At 48.3% G+C, this 17,914-nt stretch overlaps 1 protein-coding gene across 1 annotated transcript in view; it reads right to left on the bottom strand.

Annotated features, from left to right (window-relative positions):
• Positions 1 to 17,914, bottom strand: part of LOC147007865 (3'-5' RNA helicase YTHDC2-like) — a 94,953-nt gene that overhangs the window by 53,158 nt on the left and 23,881 nt on the right. The window contains 8 exon segments of the mRNA XM_085866369.1: positions 432 to 561; positions 1,297 to 1,442; positions 2,675 to 2,782; positions 6,107 to 6,263; positions 6,514 to 6,616; positions 9,420 to 9,586; positions 9,745 to 9,950; positions 10,146 to 10,351. Of these exon segments, the coding sequence (XP_085722495.1) occupies positions 432 to 561; positions 1,297 to 1,442; positions 2,675 to 2,782; positions 6,107 to 6,263; positions 6,514 to 6,616; positions 9,420 to 9,586; positions 9,745 to 9,950; positions 10,146 to 10,351 (1,223 nt within the window).

The following is a 17,914-nucleotide window of genomic DNA, read 5'->3' as shown; positions in this document are numbered from 1 at the left end:
TCCTGATTGACTTTTCTGGAAGTTTGACAAGCAAACCACAGGGGGGATGTAATCAGAAGATGAAGTGGAATGAAAGAGGAGCAAGAGATGTTATTAGGGGAATATGGACATCACGAGATGGAGCAGGAAATTACACCAATATGATCGCACGCAAGTTGGCCAAACCAAGAGTGAGTTGGAATGTGTGAAGGACCACAAAACAATTTCACCGAAACACCACAGTTGGTGATCGGAGGGCCGTATTCAAAGAGCATATTATGGCTGTGGAAGTCTAAACAGATAAGGAAGAGACGGCGAATATTTTTACTCGCTGCACCTTCCTCCCCTTTCTTGTGTCAACACATGGCTTCCTTAAACCTCCCTGGCCAAGCGTTGTTGTTTTTCACACAAAATGCATTGGTCACTGGGGATTACAGTTCACATAAGCTCACCGTCAACACCTTCACTTTGAAGCAGGTAGAGCAAATGATTCCAAGCATTGTCTTCACACTCTCTCCACAAGTCGGTAATACATGCATCCACCTTCGTTTGCAACGCACTTTCAAGAATACTCGACTCAGACTGAAAGAAAAACACGGAATATGGCGTTTTGAAGCTGCCCAATCATTGCTACGAGTGATTAGAATATCAAACAGTATCTTCAAATCTGCACTGGTAATGAAAATCATCATCAAACTATGAATGCTCAAGGTGTGCGATCAAAAGGTGAATCTCTCGTGCGTCGCAGTGTGTCGTTGGTTGTTATCTCCAGATGTGGGGTTCAGAAAGTGGAACGGAGCCCTCCCTGCTCTCATAGTGTCCACCTCTGTCAGTGTGTGTGTGTGTTTGGATAAGGCATTGCGGGGCGGAGGTATGCGCTCCACCGAGTGCCCTTCTCGTTTTATATCCGTCAATGGCTTATCGAATGAGCACTTGGCAGCTTGTCACTCGTTTAACGACGACAGGATTCTGTGTCGTTCAATGAACCAATCGATTCGAGAAGGGATTTAAAATGATCGATTCACAGCCACTCGATAACGTCAGCCCGTCAATCGGGGGCATCGATCCGGCACTGTATCCACTTAATGGGTGCACAATGCACTATGATGACATTATTTACCACTTTTTAATCGACATCGGTATCGGTATCGTTATCGGCCGATTATTATTATTATTATTATTAATTTTTTTTTAAATCGGTAATCGGTTATATTCAAATTTTCTAATCAGCCCAACACTACGAACAACAAACAACACCTTACATTGACGTCTGTGAGTGCCATGGCTGTATAAGAGTGCCGAGGATGATGCTCACACCTGTTGTGTATCCGTTCCACTTGCAACGCTGCAGCCAGGTGAGTTTATAACCTCACTGGGTTGGGCAGGTAAAGCACCAGAAGTCTGGAATTCACGGATGCTGCTGTTATTCTGCATCCACTCATTCAGGTTCTCTTGCTGACTTGCTATTCCCACGGAGATGAAATTCAAACAAAGAAATCATAAAAGGTTTTCTCTTAAAATAGACACAACAATAAATCTTGAATTAAAAAAAACGTAAAATTACATTTGTTCAAGACAGAACGGTTTCGGTGAAACACCGTCTGAAAATACAAAACCACCACACAAAGGTGACATTGGCATCCTGGGCAGACCCCCGAGGTCTTGAAAGAACAGGCCTTTGAGAGCCAATGGAACAAGATAAACAAATTAATTCTTCTTCTTCTTCTTCTTCTTCTTCTTCTTCTTCTTCTTCTTCTTCTTCTTCTGCTTTCGTATGAAGCACAAGACTACAAGGTAACATTATTGGCTAAGGGCGCAGCTGTGCTGCTGATGCCTTGCCTTCTGTAGATAAAGGCAGGAATTTGTAATTTGTTCAGGGTGCCGGCGATAGCTCGCCCACGAGTTGCGAAGGTCACCGTGGGATCTTCTAGAATCTAGATCAACCAACCAATGCTAGCACACGGGACGCTCGTTTGACGTCCATCCGAGAGACGGAATACACATTGATGAATCACCCTTCCTGTGAAACACCGAGATGACAGTTTATAGCTGGGTCGGGATTCAAACCCAGACTAGCTAGCTGAGCGGTGAGTGTGCGCACCTCTCGGCCACCCTGTCAGCCAGCAAATTAATTAGCATTATACTCGTGCAGCACAACATTACAGTTGAATGTCTGCACAAGACTGGAATAAACTGCACTACATGCAATGCTTAAGCCGATGGCACACGTGTGGATGTTAATCTGGTCTGGGCACAAGGATACTGAACTCACAATCCCAGATCAAATCACAATCACAATCCCAGAGAGAAAGGAGATCACAGAAGTCACGTTCGAATCCTGCCAAGAGCAGTGCAGTGTGACGGATTTTTATTCGAAGCTTCTGGAAGTCAAGCAAGTGTCAGAATGAGCATGTTGCTCTGACCCGCTCCAAAACCTCCAACAGCTTACGCCCTCAATGTCAATACTTCAAAATCTAACCTGATAGCCCACCTCCACATATCAACCATCTTCTCCCAACTGTGAAACATCGTCCCGTGTGCGTCACAATGGTCGTCGAAGTCGATCGCCAGGTTGATTACGTTTTCTCACCGTTTTTAGCCATCCGTGTCCACATGCTCACCTGGTGACCTCCATCAAAGTTTGTTTGTCCGCTGCCCGGGTAAGTTAGTGTTCATGTCAAAAGATTGGACTCACAGTTTTGTTGGTGTGAATTCCCTTTCTTCGTCTGCTGTGTCGAGTATCCCGTGATCCGGAGAACATCTTCCAGATACAGCACCTTCACATCAAACAGCTGCCCAGGTACTGTGGCACAAAGGGACAACATGTGGAAGAATAAATAAATAAATAAATAAATAAAATGATGCAGAAAGTATACAACAAAGTGTGTGTGTGTGTGTGTGTGTGTGTGTGTGTGTGTGTGTGTGTGTGTGTGTGTGTGTGTGTGTGTGTGTGTGTGTGTGTGTGTGTGTGTGTGTGTGTGTGTGTGTGTGAGAGAGATGCTTTTTGTGTCTACTTGTTACGTAACATTGGAATGTACTTATTGACCCTTTAGACTGGTGAGACCCCCTTCGAAGACGTTTTAAGAACCCCAAGACCCTGAAGACCACCAACACCCCAAAATACCTCAAACTATTATTATTATTATTATTATTATTATTATTATTATGGTTCCAAGGCTTCCATACAGGGTCACCTATTGTTTTTTCTCAGACGAGCAAAAACGCCCAAGGCTGTGAAGGCTTTTGAAAATTTGGTCCAATGGACCAACGGGCCCCCTCGTAGTTGTAAAAACATGGCATAATGTGCAGGTAACACCGATGTGAAGAAAAAAAACCACAACCGACACGAGAATTTGTATTATGTAAGTACAGTACACTGTACATGGCATTCACTCCCTTATTTGCTGAAAATGAATGAACGTCTGCCACAAGACCCCAAAGCATCCAGGTGGGTTATCAAATCCCTTGATTGAGCTTGCTCTTCTTGTTTCTGTGACATTACAAATTTTACACAAGGTTGTATATGTGGCCCTCAGGCTGACCCTCTCAACTCGGATAATTTGATCAATCAGCAACAACACTGTGGGACTGATCACTGGACATGATGTCATGACATTTATCGCTTTACAAATTTCTAATCAGAGGTTGATTCGTTTCGCTTCTGCTCTCAAACAACTGAGATGTTCCTTCAGCTGACTCAGCATAACACCTGGTGCTCCAAGTCTTTCACAAGAGCTGTCTTGAAGCCCTGCAGGGAAGAATGGGACTCAACAGACTGGGGAAGTTGGTTCCACAAGCGAGAGAAAAGAGGAACAAATGAGTGGAGGGGATCGGTGAGCCTGGATTATGGGAGCTGATCAAGAACAGGGTTCCTGGCAAACTGTGTGTACCCTGCAGAAACCTGGGAGGGACCAAGTGAGGGCAGAGGGTGCAAGAGCTAAAATGAGGTGGAAGAATACAGAGAGGCCACCAACCGACCCACAATGTGAAAGTAACAGGCCCAGACACTCAGCTTCGTCATGGGAGATCCCAACGATTTTGAGGGCATCGCTTTCCACAGCATTAAGAAGGGCAAGGCATGTGGCAGAGGCACCCATCCAAAGAGAACGGTACGGTACTCCATCAAGGTAAGAATGAAGGCCCTGTCGGTTGTCAAAAGTTCAGACTGGCCAAGGAAAGATCTTGCACAATGAAGGATGCCCAGTCAGGGTTTTTTGTTGTCTACATAGTCGAGGCTCGTGGAAGAGCGAGTACTGGTACACTGAACGGATGAGGATGTAACACGACAAAGGGGACAGCCAAGAGAGGCGGGAGACACCAACTGCAGAGCCGAAGACAAAGTCAGAGGGAGGGAGGCAGACAAATAATGGTTGTGGGAGGAATGGGGGTAACGAGAGTAGAAAAGATCATGGGTTTTGATTGGGGAAGATCTCAGATTGTGGTGAACAGCTGTCTTGAAGACCTGTGGGGAAGAATGACATTGAAGAGAATGTGGAAGTTGGTTCCACAGGTGGGGAAAAAGAGGAACAAATGAGTGGAGGTCAGCAGTGATCCTGGCTTTTGTTAGTTTCAGCAGAAGGGGTATGATGGATGGTGGACCATGTGTGCCATGCAGAAACCAGAGGAGGACAAAGCACAGAAAGGGCAGAGGGTGAAAGATGAGAAAGGAGGTGGGAGAAAGACCAACGACGTGTCTGCGATGGCGTAGTGATAGGCCCCCACAGACTCAGTTTCATCACGGGAGATTACAATCATCTTAAAGGAGAAAGATGAGGCAGGGGAGCCAGCCCAGAGAGGAGAGCAGCACCCAATCAAGCTGTGGATCAAAGCTTGGAGGTGGATAGGAAGTGGTCGACGGAGGATGTCGCGTCGGCGGCTGGCTTTGGAGGCTAACTTTGAAAGATGGTTTGGCGAAGAAAGATCATGGCCGAAAGTAAGACCCAGCAGTCTGGAGTTCTGAGACCTCGTGAGAGTGTAAAATTTGGCAAGCTTGAAAGACATAACCCAACTGTTACACCGGTTTCTGATTATGTGAAGGTTTGCAGAGAGGAAGAAGCTGCTGTCTGTCTGTCTGAAGGATGATAAATTACACGGCAAAGGGTGGAATCATCAGCAAAGAGTGAGGCAGGATTTTCCAGTGAATTAGAAAGATCATTGATTAAGATGACGAACAAGACTGGGCCCTAAGACAATGCCTTGGGGCACTCTGGCCTTGACAGGGAAAGGAGTTGAGAGGATTCCGTGAAGAGTTACAAGTTGAATATGCGAGTTGAGGAAGTCAGTGATTCATGAGAGGAGGTGGCCTTGGATGCCATCATCTGAGAGTTTGGAGATAAATATGGCGGCCAGACAGACATGTCCAGAGAGACAGCCCTGATCGCATGTCTGAGATTGAGGGCTTCCTTCCATCGTTGGGAGAGTATAAGTGGCACATCCGAGGTAGAACGACCGGGTCTGAATCCGAACTGATGATCTGAGATCAAGTCGTTAAATTACTGATCTCGTACAACTCGCTTGTGTGTGTGTGATAACCCACCGAAAATGCTCATTCAAAGTCGCGACTCTGCGATCAAACCGCATTTGGTGAAGAATCCACAGTCCGCTGGAAACTACAGCGTGGATTGGTTTCAGATCATGGTCCGAGCACGCGGTGTGGTATATGTACGCATGCTTCAAGCCACGTTCACGCACACACACACACACACACACACACACACACACACACACACACACACACACACACACACACACACACACACACACACACACACACACACTCTCGGTCTCTCGAAGCAAGAACATTGCAGCACGTCTGGACGGAAACGATTACAGATGGACACAGACAAGGACACACGCACGGACAGACGGCCAAGCTAAAAGCATAATGCCTCTGGCCTTCGGCTGCGGTGGCACAAAATGGAATCCCCATTCGGTGTCAGCTCAACTAATCTCATGTTGTGTTGCTGACATTTCCCGCTCTTCAGAGATAGCTCTCGAGCATTTCAGTTTCTACTTCTTCACGTGTCAACAAATTATTTACACGGCCCTCAATCTCAAAATTAGTTTATCTCATTCAAAAACACAGAAACAAGTTTGAAGGAAACAAACAAACAAATGTGATCCTCACATGCCAAGATGGGACAGCCGTTAAAGTAAGTCTGAAATAAGTGTGCATCCAGTGAGGCACTCATAAGCAGCACGCGCAGGTTGGTACGTGTGTTCAACTCCTCCCGCAACTGGATGAGCACCAAGTCACAAAATCTGTCCCTCTCGTGCACTTCATCCTGGAATATTTGGAATGGCAAGAAGCTTTCAAGACAGACAAAAAAAAAAACAAAACAACCTCAACAGTTCACCATGCTGTCACCCCGATCACAAGGTAAAGCCCCCCATTCCTCTCACCTCTCAAACATTTGATGGTGACACGCAATTAAGAACTGTCGTTCCATTGAAAATGTTCCAGATAAAAACTGGTTCCATGCAAAGGGATTGCCAAAGAAAGCAAGTGAGGCAAGTGCCTGAGCCATGACTCACCACAATGATATGAGTGATGCTTTGCACTGTTTTGTCACCACCCATTAAAGTTCGCAGCAACACTCCATTTGTGCAGAATGTGAGAATGGTCTTTGGTGACACTCTGCACATCAAACCAGTCAATTAAGGGAGCAAACAATCAACATACATTGCTAAAAGGTTAAGTCGGTTAGGTTAGGTATGTGAGCACGTGCCGGAGCAGCGCGTCGCTGTGTCTACTTTCCGTCAGTACTCCAGGGGCGTCCGTCTGGCCGATGCCTGGCCCATCCCTATCTCCTTGAGATGCCGATCAACCTGCTGCAACCACGAGGCACGTAGTCGTCCATTTGGCCTTCCCCACTGACAAGGCTCCCTCCCTGAGAGAATCTGGTGAGCAGGATCAGCATCAAGAAAATGAGCCACGTGTCCATACAGCCGCAGCCGACGCTCACAGACTATACAGGTAACAAATCTCATTTGAGTCTCTCTCAGCAACCGCTCGTGGGACACAAAGTCCAACCAGCGATCGCCAAGGATTCTCCAAAGAGCCCTGGCACTGAAGGAGTTTAGTCTTCATCTCAGATCCTTAGTCAGAGTCCAAGTCTCACATCCGTGGAGAAAGACTGGAAGCACCAAGGGCTTGAAGACTCGGACTTTCGTCCTCTTGCATAGGTATCGACCCACACCCCATGGTCCAGTGAATCCATGACTCTCCGGGCCCGACCCAGATGTCCACGGACTTCCGACTCACAACATGTGGAGACATGAATATCACTGCCAAGGTAAGTGACTCTCTCCATGACCTCAACATCCTCGCCACAAACGGGCACAGACAAGATGGCAACATCCATGATGCCATTGAAAGCCTGGATCTTAGTTTTGACCCTGTAAACCCATCGTCCCAGCGGCTCCGATTCCTAATTCAGTGCCTCATGGGCCCCCACAAGGACATCCAGTGTTTCCGCAAGGATGACTGCATCATCTGCGAAATCAAGGTCAGAGATCTTGACATTCCCAAGCGATGAGCCGCATCTTGATCTCTCCAAAATCTTCCCCAGTCCATGCAAGTGTTGAAAAGTGTGGGAGCCAACGCACACCCCTGACAAACTCCGTAACAACTGGAAATAAGTCGGAGATGGAACCACACCTCACAGCACTCTCAGTACCAGAGCACAGTTCAGACATCAGACCGATCAACTTTGGTGGCACCCCACGAAGACCAACAATCCTCCAGAGGGCATCCCGATTCACTGAATCCAACGCTTTACATAGATCAACAGAAGCTGCAAGCAGCCCCTGCCAAAACTCTCGTCTGCGTTCGGTGAGGACACGAAGTGCAAGGATACGGTCAATCGTTGACCTCTTTGGTGTAAAGCCTGCCAGAAAGAACAAATGTTCATGGTGAAAAGGAAATGACTATTTCCTCCTTCCTGGAAACGAAAAGTATTGAAAAGATGAATTGCATGGCAGGTACCCTTCACATAGATGGGTAACGAAGTGAACAATGGCACCAGAATTCCATCGAGACACTCGCTGATAAGTTCAGTGGGGCATTTCCAAGTAGGTACAATAGGACGACCTCGTGTATCAAGTTTATGAACATTGGAGAGTATATAAAAGTTTGCACACTGGGGATTGTCCTGGATGGGATTCACAACATTGAAGAGCAAATAACCACCTTTTTGATGAAATCTTTCACTGCATTGGAAATAATGTTGTTGCTCCAAAGTAGGATCCAATTCAACAGGTGTATAAGAATCCCCATCTGAAAGCAGGCACATTGCTTCCTGTTCATACAGATCACGTCTCCATACAACCGCACCACCTTTACGAGCAGGTTTTATCACGCACACCTTGTTGTTCTGAAGAGCTCTAATGATGGCAAGTTCCCATTCAGAGATGTTGTGTTCAACACGGATATCAGATTTAAGTATGTTGTGAAAATCTCTTCTATATTTACAAATGAAAAGATCAACAGCAGGGTGCTTGCCTTCTGGAGGTGTCCAGGAAGAATGGCCTGGTTTCAGCACTGAAAAAGGGTCCTGGGTTTGCTTTTTTGACCTTGACCTGCTTGCTTGACCTTGATTGCTTGACCTGCTTGACAAAATTTTCTTCAAAATCTTCCAGGAATTCGAATTTGTCCATCCTTTCAGAAGTGGAGACGAAGGACAGTCCTCGTTTCAACACCGATCTGACATCTTCCATGAGTCCGAGGGTATGGTTACCACCAAGTAAGTATCCTCCGGTATTGCACAACTGCACTGGTGGTGGGATCTGAGATCAAGAAGTTTCTTCTTCTTCTTCTTCTTTAAAATGAGCACATGATCATGTGTACATACATATACGTGCACATGTATACATACATAGCACAATTTGCAGTCGACTGTTCTTTTGAGATGATTTTCTTTTCCATTGCCCCCACTTTGTCATTTTAAAATCCAACGTTCTCCTATCCAAAAATTCTCCTGCTTTCCTTCCTGAAAGTCCCTGAAATGTCCATCTTCTCTTCGCCATGTTCCCCGTCCCATCCCCATCCCTCTCCCTTCCACAGTTCACCTAATGTGTCTGTTCCCCACTGTTTTGTCCCTTCCACTCCCGCCCCTCTTGTCTCATGCCTCCTTGCTGTGAGTTGTGTGTTAGCTCTCATACGAGCCTCGACCAAGGTATACAAAAAAAAAAAAAATAACGTTTAAAATTGTTCATTTTATGCTGCAGATTCAAAAATTATTTCACTTTACGCTTTACATTTACTTTTTAATCAAATGGAGAGCAGACGTGAGCGAATAACCGAAGATCAACCGAAGATAGACAAGATAATTTTAACGAGATGTTATGCAACAATGCCACATTCGCCCACACCCCCCCCCCACCAGAATGAATGAGGTGCATCGCAAAGGTGATCATGCTTGTCATTCCATCGAACGCACCGATTCTCCAATCGAATGTGGTAGCCAACAGTCTCTCCCACATGCTCCCCACGTTCGGCAGCAATGCGCTCTGCCGTGGTGACGACTGTGAGTTGACGTGGTTGTGCACACAATATGCGGCAGGGCTTTCCTTCCGAATGGCTTTCATCCAGCAGGAACTGTGGAATCTGCGAAATTTAGGGATCAATTCAACTTGAAAGGATAGGTCACCGTGAGGCATGAGAAAGAAAATGATGGGAAGATAAATAAAAGGAAAAGGGAATTAAAAAATCAAAACAATGTGGACATATTCCCACGAAAGTTTGGGAGGAAAATGTTGACACACCTGTGTGGTTTTTCCACAACCTGTTTCCCCGCTGACGAGCGTGACACGGTTCTGGTCCACTGCACCAAGAATAATCTGTTTGTACTTGACGATGGGAAGAGACCGACGGAAGGAATCAAGCTCCGAGGGCTTCCTTGCTGGTGGAACTTGGGCCACACCACTGTTCACTCGTCCAGTCCTCTTAGTCACAGAATATCGCAGGGAGCCTGAAAGAGGACAAAAGATGATCAAATCTCTGGGAGTCACAATATGCAGCACGGTTGCTTTTCAACAAACAAGAGTTGATAAATATCAACAACATCGACACGACTTGAAAAGAAATTCAAATAAAGTGCATTGCCGTGTTTTTTAAAAACTTGTTTCTGTTGAGGGTGGCTCGTCCAGGTGACTGCGACACTTGCCCGCATTTCGAACAGGTGAAGCAAAAGGCTCTTCAGGAGTATCCAGTTCAGCATCAGCAAGCTCTTTGCCGGTGACAGGATAATGGCTGATGAAAGCATACATTCCGTTGCAGACATGGGGCTCCAGAAACAAAAACATTTTCTCAGAAGCAGCTTCCTTTGAAATTTTTCTCTTGTATACGGTGAGGACACGGTTGCACCCTTTTCTGCAAGATAACAATCACCAAAAACAAAGAAGCAAACAAAGAAAGCTCTGCAGCAATCAAATTTAACAGCTTTCTGAGAACATGTTGGCCACTGTCGGCCGCCCCGAACCTGCAACTGCCGGCCACCCCGAGCCATTATCATGGTTTTTCAAGCATAAAATATGTGGTACGACCATTAGATTTCATGGTTTTTCAAACAAAAAACACTTAACTCCTTTTAAAGATAATTAACGGCCTTATTTAATTATATCCTTCATCAGGCGATCCTCGGCCACCTCGCTCTTTGGGGTCTTAAGGCGTTTCCTGGGTAACTTTGCTGGGGTCTGAAGCCGCCATGTTTTTTGGCCTGCTCAACCATGCCTTGACTAGGAACAGGCCGCAATGATTACTTCATGATAAAGTTTTTTTTCACTTTCCTCACTCATATTATCGAATGCCTGTTCATCATAGCTACGAATCCTTGTGTACATCACTTCCGTAGGTACTATATTGTGACGTCCACGGGACTTGAACAGTCCCGCCAACATAGAATGAGCCGAAACGATGGAGGCGGTTTATTTTTTATAACCCAAAGATGGCGGTTTTAATCGCCCCACAGCAAACGGGACGAGGAAGGTGGCACGAGTCGCTTTTCACTGAGTTAATCATGTTTATTTCTCTAACAGAAATAATAATAAGACTCGGCAAGAGGAGGGATCCGGGGCGATTCGACGGATGGTGGTGTGAGTTCGGGCGTGGGGAAAACACAAACAATTCCAATGGATATACAAATCTCAAACCCTCTAAGGCGCCAGGTACACACACACACACATACATACACACACACACACACACACACACAAAACGTAGCTGGTCCTGGTGGTCAGGCTGGCCTGTGGTGTAGACGCAACAGTCCCTGGATTGGCGCCGGACGAGCTGGCGTTGCGCTCGTCAGGGGCAGGAGAGACCGTGGTGCTGTCGACCTCCTGGTGTCGGCCCAAGTCCGCTCACAGCCGCCAGGGAACCAGTTCTGGCGCCAAGATGCGAGCAGGAGAGGGAGGCAGGTCCGCCCGCCGTTCGGCCCCGTACTCCGAGCCAGCAGAACCCCATAGCCAACCGAGGTGAGGCACGAGGCACAGCAAGGCCACGAGACACGACAAATCGAGCAACGAACCAGCGCAATAAGAGAGCACGCTCCGAGACCAACAGCCTCGACCAGACGCTTTCTCTTTTTTCAATCTTCTTCCTCTTCTTTTCCGAACAGAACCTTTTTATCCTCGAATCCTCGTCACTTCCAATCGAGCCGTTTTATTGGCCCTCCACCGTCGTCTTCCGCCAATATGATCACGGGGCGGAGCCATCCGCAGCACTGTCCTGTTACGTCACGGCAAGCCTCCAGGGAATACTTAAAGGGTTTATGCAGACACACTTACCCTAACCCGTCTCCCTATCTAATTACGTGACAATTATCATTTCCCCCTTGAAGAAATGGACATTTACTAGACAACTTATCACCACTGAATTGCTACTTATTACATCGAGATCCTGGTACAACTCGAACAGCATGGCATACCAAATTAAACATCCTAATTACCCTTTGAATGCATACCCCCCCCCCCTCAGACGTAACAATATTTTTCAAATTATCCCCCTCTCATCCACAAAGCTGCCTCTTTCCACTGCCCTCTCACCTCCATCTCTTCACTCCACCTCCTCAAATCGTCAACTGCCTTCTTCCCCCTCTCTTGTCCCCCTCTCCCCCAGCACCGCAGAACCTTTTCTCCTCCTCATCCGGCCCCCTCCCCTCGCTTTTCTGCAACCCCCCACACTCTTTCAACAACCCTCCTTACCTCCCCCCCTCGTCCTACCCTCCCCCTCCCCTCCCACCCCCTGCACCCAAAGCCTCCTCCCCTCCTTCTTCATTAACAGTGTGGACCTCAAATATCCGGGGCCTTCGCTCAAACCTTTCAGATTTTTCCATACAGGTTGCCACTGACAAACCAGACATAATCTGCCTTGCAGAAACTTACCTCCCCGAAGACGTCTCTGACACCCAAGTATCTCTCACTGGTTACTCCCTCCTCCGGTATGACAGATCTGAGCCTCGTCCTGGTGGAGCAGTTGCTCTCTTCATCAAAGACTCTATTCCTCAATCTCCATGCACTGCCCTCACTCCCCCACACCCCCAGGAATACCTCTGGCGATGGCTTCCCCTCCACTCCCACCTCATGTTTATATGCGTACTGTACCGTCCACCGAACAGTGATGACTCCATGTACACCTCACTATCCGAAAACATGGACCAACTTCTATCTTCTCATCCAAACTCTCTCTTCCTCATAAGTGGTGACTTCAATTGTCATCATGCCAGTTGCCTAGGTGTGGGTACCTCTCTCACCTGTCATGGTACTTCAGCAAAAGCTTTCTGCGAATCATTAGGACTGACTGAATCGGTCAACTTCCCGACCTCAACCAATGCTACTCCATCTCTTCTGGATCTGATTTTGACAAATTTCCCTGACAATATCTGCTGTTCTTCTTCCGCTCCAATCGGTTCTTCTGACCACGTCCTTGTCAAAGTGGACATCTCTCTGGCTATTATCAGAGAACCACCTCACCACCGTCGAGTCTGGCATTTCACTCAAGCCGACTGGCAGGGTCTCCAGGCAGCCATCAAACTTATAGACAGGTCTCCTATCGCTGCTTTCTCCAACATCAACTCATTCTGGGAATTATTTCAAAGAAACTTGCTCTCTCTCATGCACAGATTTATCCCCTCTCGTCTTCAGTTGTCCTACCCTTCCTCACGCCCTTGATTCACTGAAGCTTGTGGCGAGGCAGTTGTCCTGAAACAACTTGCCTTTGCCTCATGGAAAGCAAACCCAACTGAGGGTAATCTCAGTTCCTTCCATAAAGCTCGGAACAAGTGCGTATCTACCCTCAGGAGAGCCAGAAAACATCATCTTTCTAAGCTCATGTCTGAACTTTCAAACTTCTCTCCCTCCTCAAAATCCTGGTGGCATCTAATCAAATCTGTTTCTGGTGTATGTTCCCCCTCCATCCCCTCCCTTACCTCAAATGGCCGCACTGCTGATACCGCACGTGAAAAGGCTGAATGCCGAAACTCGGTGTTTGCAGCTAAATCTTGTGTCCAAAACCCATCACTTTCTCTACCCACCTTACCCAGTCACACCCAACTGTCCCTGGACTCTGTGTCCTTTTCTCGTGACAAGGTGGAGAGCTTGCTGTCAAACCTCGACTCAGATTCTGCAACAGGTCCAGACGGCATCAGCCCACGTGTCCTAAACACCTGCTCTTCTGCTCGTGCTCACTCTCTCTCTCTCTGTTCTATTCACCCTCTCATTTTCTCAAGGTCATCTGCCATCTGCTTGGAAATCAGCAAACATTACTGCCCTGCATAAAAAGGTGCAAAAACAGATCCCTGCAACTACAGACCAATCAGTATTCTCCCAATCATCAGCAAGGTTGTGAAATCCAATAATCGCTTCAGACTTTAAATCCTTCCTCTTCTCCAATGGCTTGATTTCCGATCATCAATTTGGTTTCAGACCAGGTCACTCTGCCCTGGGTATGTTGCTTCTGCTCTCCCAACAATGGATGGAGGTCCTCAATGCCAGACATGAAATCCAAGCCGTATCCCTGGACATATCACGTACTTTTGACACGGTCTGGCACCCTGCCCTGCTCATCAAACTCTCTTCCTATGGTATCCAAGGCCATCTCCACTCATGGCTCACAGACTTCCTTTCCTGCCGCAGTCAACGTGTGGCCCTAAATGGAGTTCTTTCATCCCTCTTCCTGTCCAGGCTGGAGTTCCTCAAGGTAGCGTTCTGGGCCCTATTCCAATTCTGGTTTTCATCAATGATCTCTCTGACTCTGGAAAATGCTCTATATCTCTTTGCTGATGACTCCACCCTCTGCCGTACCATCAGTCATCCCTCACACCGGCAAGCAGCAGCTTCTTCGCTCACTGCAGATCTGGATAAAATCACAAACTGGTCCAACACGTGGAACATGTCTTTCAATCCGGACAAATCTCACACTCTCACTATGTCTCTCCGAAAGGACCATTCCGAAAACCCCCCCATCCACTTTCTCAACAATCCTCTGGAAGAAGTCCTCTCTTTCAAGCTTCTGGATCTCACTATCTGCCATGACCTTTCCTGGGAAAGCCACATTTCAAACCTCGCCTCCAAAGCCAGTCGCCGACTGGGAATGCTCCGTCGTGCAAAGTCTTTCCTCGGCCCACCTGAGCTCCTGACCACTCACAAAGCTTTCGTCCGCAGCCTGATGGAGTACTGCTCTCCCCTCTGGGCTGGTGCTCTTGCTTCCCACCTTTCTCGGCTTCACACTGTGGAAACCAAGGCATTTCGGATCATTGGCATCTCCTGCAATGAGGCTGAGTCTTTAGGCCTCTCACTATCTCACCGCAGGCTGGTCAGTGGTCTTTCTGTCTTCCACTGTCTCCTCTCCAGCCTCACCCCTCCTGCTCTCTCTGCGATTTGTCCCCACCACATTTCCGCAGGGTGCTCAAGGTCCACCAACAACCCCCTTCTGGTAAAATTACCAAAATCACGAATCACTGCTCACCTTCACCCTTCCATGCCTCTTTTTTCCCGCCTTTGGAATAAACTCCCTCACTCTATTCAATCCCATTCTTCCCTCCAGGCCTTCAAAACAGCTGTTCACCATCACCTCTTATCATCCCCCATCCAAATCCTCGATCTTTTCTACCCCCGATAATCCACCCAAGCCCAGCTCCTTCAAATTCCCTGCTTTCCTTCCTGAAAGTCCCTGTAATGTCCATCTTGTATTCCCCATGTTCCCTGCCTGATCCCTCTCCCTTCCACAGATCTCCTGATGTCTCTGTTCCCCACTGTTTTGTCCTTCCCTCTCCCTCCCCTATTGTCTCATGCCCTCCTTGCTGTGCGTTGTGTGTTAGCTCTCATTCGAGCATCGAAAATGTATACAAAAAAATATATATTGTTACGGCTGTGGAAATTCGCAAACCACCATTCAGGGCCCGAAGGTGAGATAACTCAAAGTACATGTGTAATTAGCCCCAAACCCGTTGTTTATAGGGAATAAATGTCATTCATTCGGGCTGCGACGCTTTGAGATAGCCGTTTTTCTGTTCTATCTTTATTTTGAACCAACCACGTCTCAACCGCCATCACACAACAACCACCTTAACCACCACGCCAGCCATCGTCACCAACTATAACCACACTCCAACCCTCAGACAACAACAACAACGCCAACAGCCATGACCTTTACCTTCACAACTCAATCCCGCAAACATCGCATCACCGTCATTCCCAAACGGCACCATAACCATCAAACCACCACCGATAAACCCTCCACCACCCTCACCTCTCTCCTTCTACGGCCATTCCCGCACCACCTGTGAACACTGAGCGTCGGGCTGTCTTGGGCTCATTCAGCGGTACGCACCGAGTTGCGAGTGCAAATAGCGGCCTTTCCGAGGAAAACTCGGATCACAAACGCTACACGCCCACTTTCCTCCGTCCATTTAGCAAGCGCGGAGCGGATTGGCCCCACCTCCAGGCGCGTCTGTGTGAAATCCATATATGCAAATTCTAGGATCAGGGGAGGTTCACGCCCACTTTTCCTCCATCCAATTGGCGAGCGTGGCTCCGCCCCCGAGGTCATCCTGATCCGGATATTTGCATATTGTTTTCTCATGCCGGCCTATAAAACGGCTAGCGCAAGGCGAATCGTGGAAGAGTGTGGCAGTAGCAGAGTGTGGCAGTAGCAGAGTGTGGCAGTGGCAGAGTGTGGCAGTAGGTAGTGTGTGTCGGCAGGGCAGAGTGAGTCGAGTCATCGGTGTGGCAGCGAGTTGGGTTCTGCAGTCGGCTGAGGAGAGTTGCGGGAAGAGGCAAAGGAGCTCGGGTCGGAGGCGAGAAGGACGGCGGTCGGCGACGAGGTCACGGTGTGAGATCGCTCGTCGCGGGACCCAAGCTCGCCAGCCATTCTCCTCCCCCAGGGCATCAACAATTCCCCCTTTCCCCCAAGCTGAGATAGTGCAAAAAGGGGGCCTCGTTCCCACCCCACTCCAAACGTCGTGCCAACGAAACCCACCAAGGAGCACGGAGTCGGGCACAGCCACGCGGCCACATCTGCGGCTCGTCCGCCAACGCGTCACGAGAACGCGGGTAGGATCCCCTGGTCTCGCGGACCTGACCACTCCTTCAGGTCACGCGTGCATATTGGCCTACAGGCCCGTCTGGTCTGCCCCCTTGTCTCTGAGGGTGGCTTCTTTCCTTTGCTTTTGAGTAAATGTGTGTTGGCGCCGTCTGTAAAGTAGAACTGTATGAGTGTTGCCGTGTGTGCGCGTATTTGGTCGTAACTCTGCGTCATTGTTTCTTTTGTTTTAACTGCTATATGTGCATTTTCACGGTTTGGCTGTATATGTGTGCTTTCCGTGTGTCGCGTAATAAATGTGCATTGTGTGAACTGTTTTCCCGTTTCGCTTCGTCTTTTCTTTATTGACCCTCCATCCTGCTTCACGTAAAGGGTTCGTAGTGGGCTTAATATGCCCGGTAATTAATCTGAACCGTCCAGGTCGGCGATAACACCGCTCAGTTATCCCGATAGCACGGAACGGGCCGCCCAAGCGGCCGTGTCCGGAGTCGACCTGCGGCGAGGTGCGATCGCCCGGTCGACCATTCGCGCAGGTACTTAGGTAGATCGAATTTGGCGAGCGACCCTATCCTGCGCGAGTGGGCAATTGGCACAATCGTGGTGAGGTTAAACCCCCACCTGTGACTAGCTCCCGGCATTGGTCCGAGAAGGTCACGACAGAATTGTCTGTTCCGGTGGGCGAGGCGGCCGCCATTCGAGTCGAGCGGCCGATCCCACGCCGGCGGGCGCGAATTCGCAACTATATATTTATATATATATATTGTTGTGGTTGACTAAATTCGCAAACCACCATTCAGGTCCCTTAGGTGAGATATCTCTGTAAGTATATGTGTAGTTAGGCCCAAACCCGTTGTTTCGAGGGAATAAATGTCATTCATTCGGGCTGCGACCCTTATAGATAGCCGTTTTTCTTTTACTATCTTTATTTTGGACCAGCCGCCATTACTACCACCACCAACCACGTCTCAACAGCCATCACACAACAACCACCAACCGCAACGCCGCTTCACACAACAGCCACGACCTTTACCGTCACAACTCGCCCTCGCAACCATCGCATCACCGTCATTCCCACGCCGCTTGTGGGCACCGATACTGGACTCGTGCAGGGCGAGCACCGAGCAGCGGGTGCAGAGGCACAGTCTTTCCGAAGAAAACGGATCAAAAACGACTCACGCCCACTTCTGTTCCGTCCTATCGGCGTGCGTGGGGCGATTTGGCCCCGCCTCCAGGTGCGTTGGAGTAATATCGCTATATGCAAATTCATGGATCAAAAAGCATTCACGCCCACTTTTCCTCGGTCCAATGGGGAGCCAGTTAGAGGTGAAGGGTCGGAGGTAAACCGGTCGAAGGTGAAGGAGCGAGGCCACGGGGCATATAAGGGGCTGCGTTCGTCAG

This window comes from Eptatretus burgeri, chromosome 24 (genome assembly GCF_056783735.1).
Source record: "Eptatretus burgeri isolate ZD-2024b chromosome 24, Ebu_testis_v1, whole genome shotgun sequence".
In the NCBI taxonomy this organism is placed as follows: domain Eukaryota; kingdom Metazoa; phylum Chordata; class Myxini; order Myxiniformes; family Myxinidae; genus Eptatretus; species Eptatretus burgeri.
The sequence above is the reverse complement of the archived record's forward strand: the minus strand, read 5'-3'. Positions and strand labels throughout refer to the sequence as shown.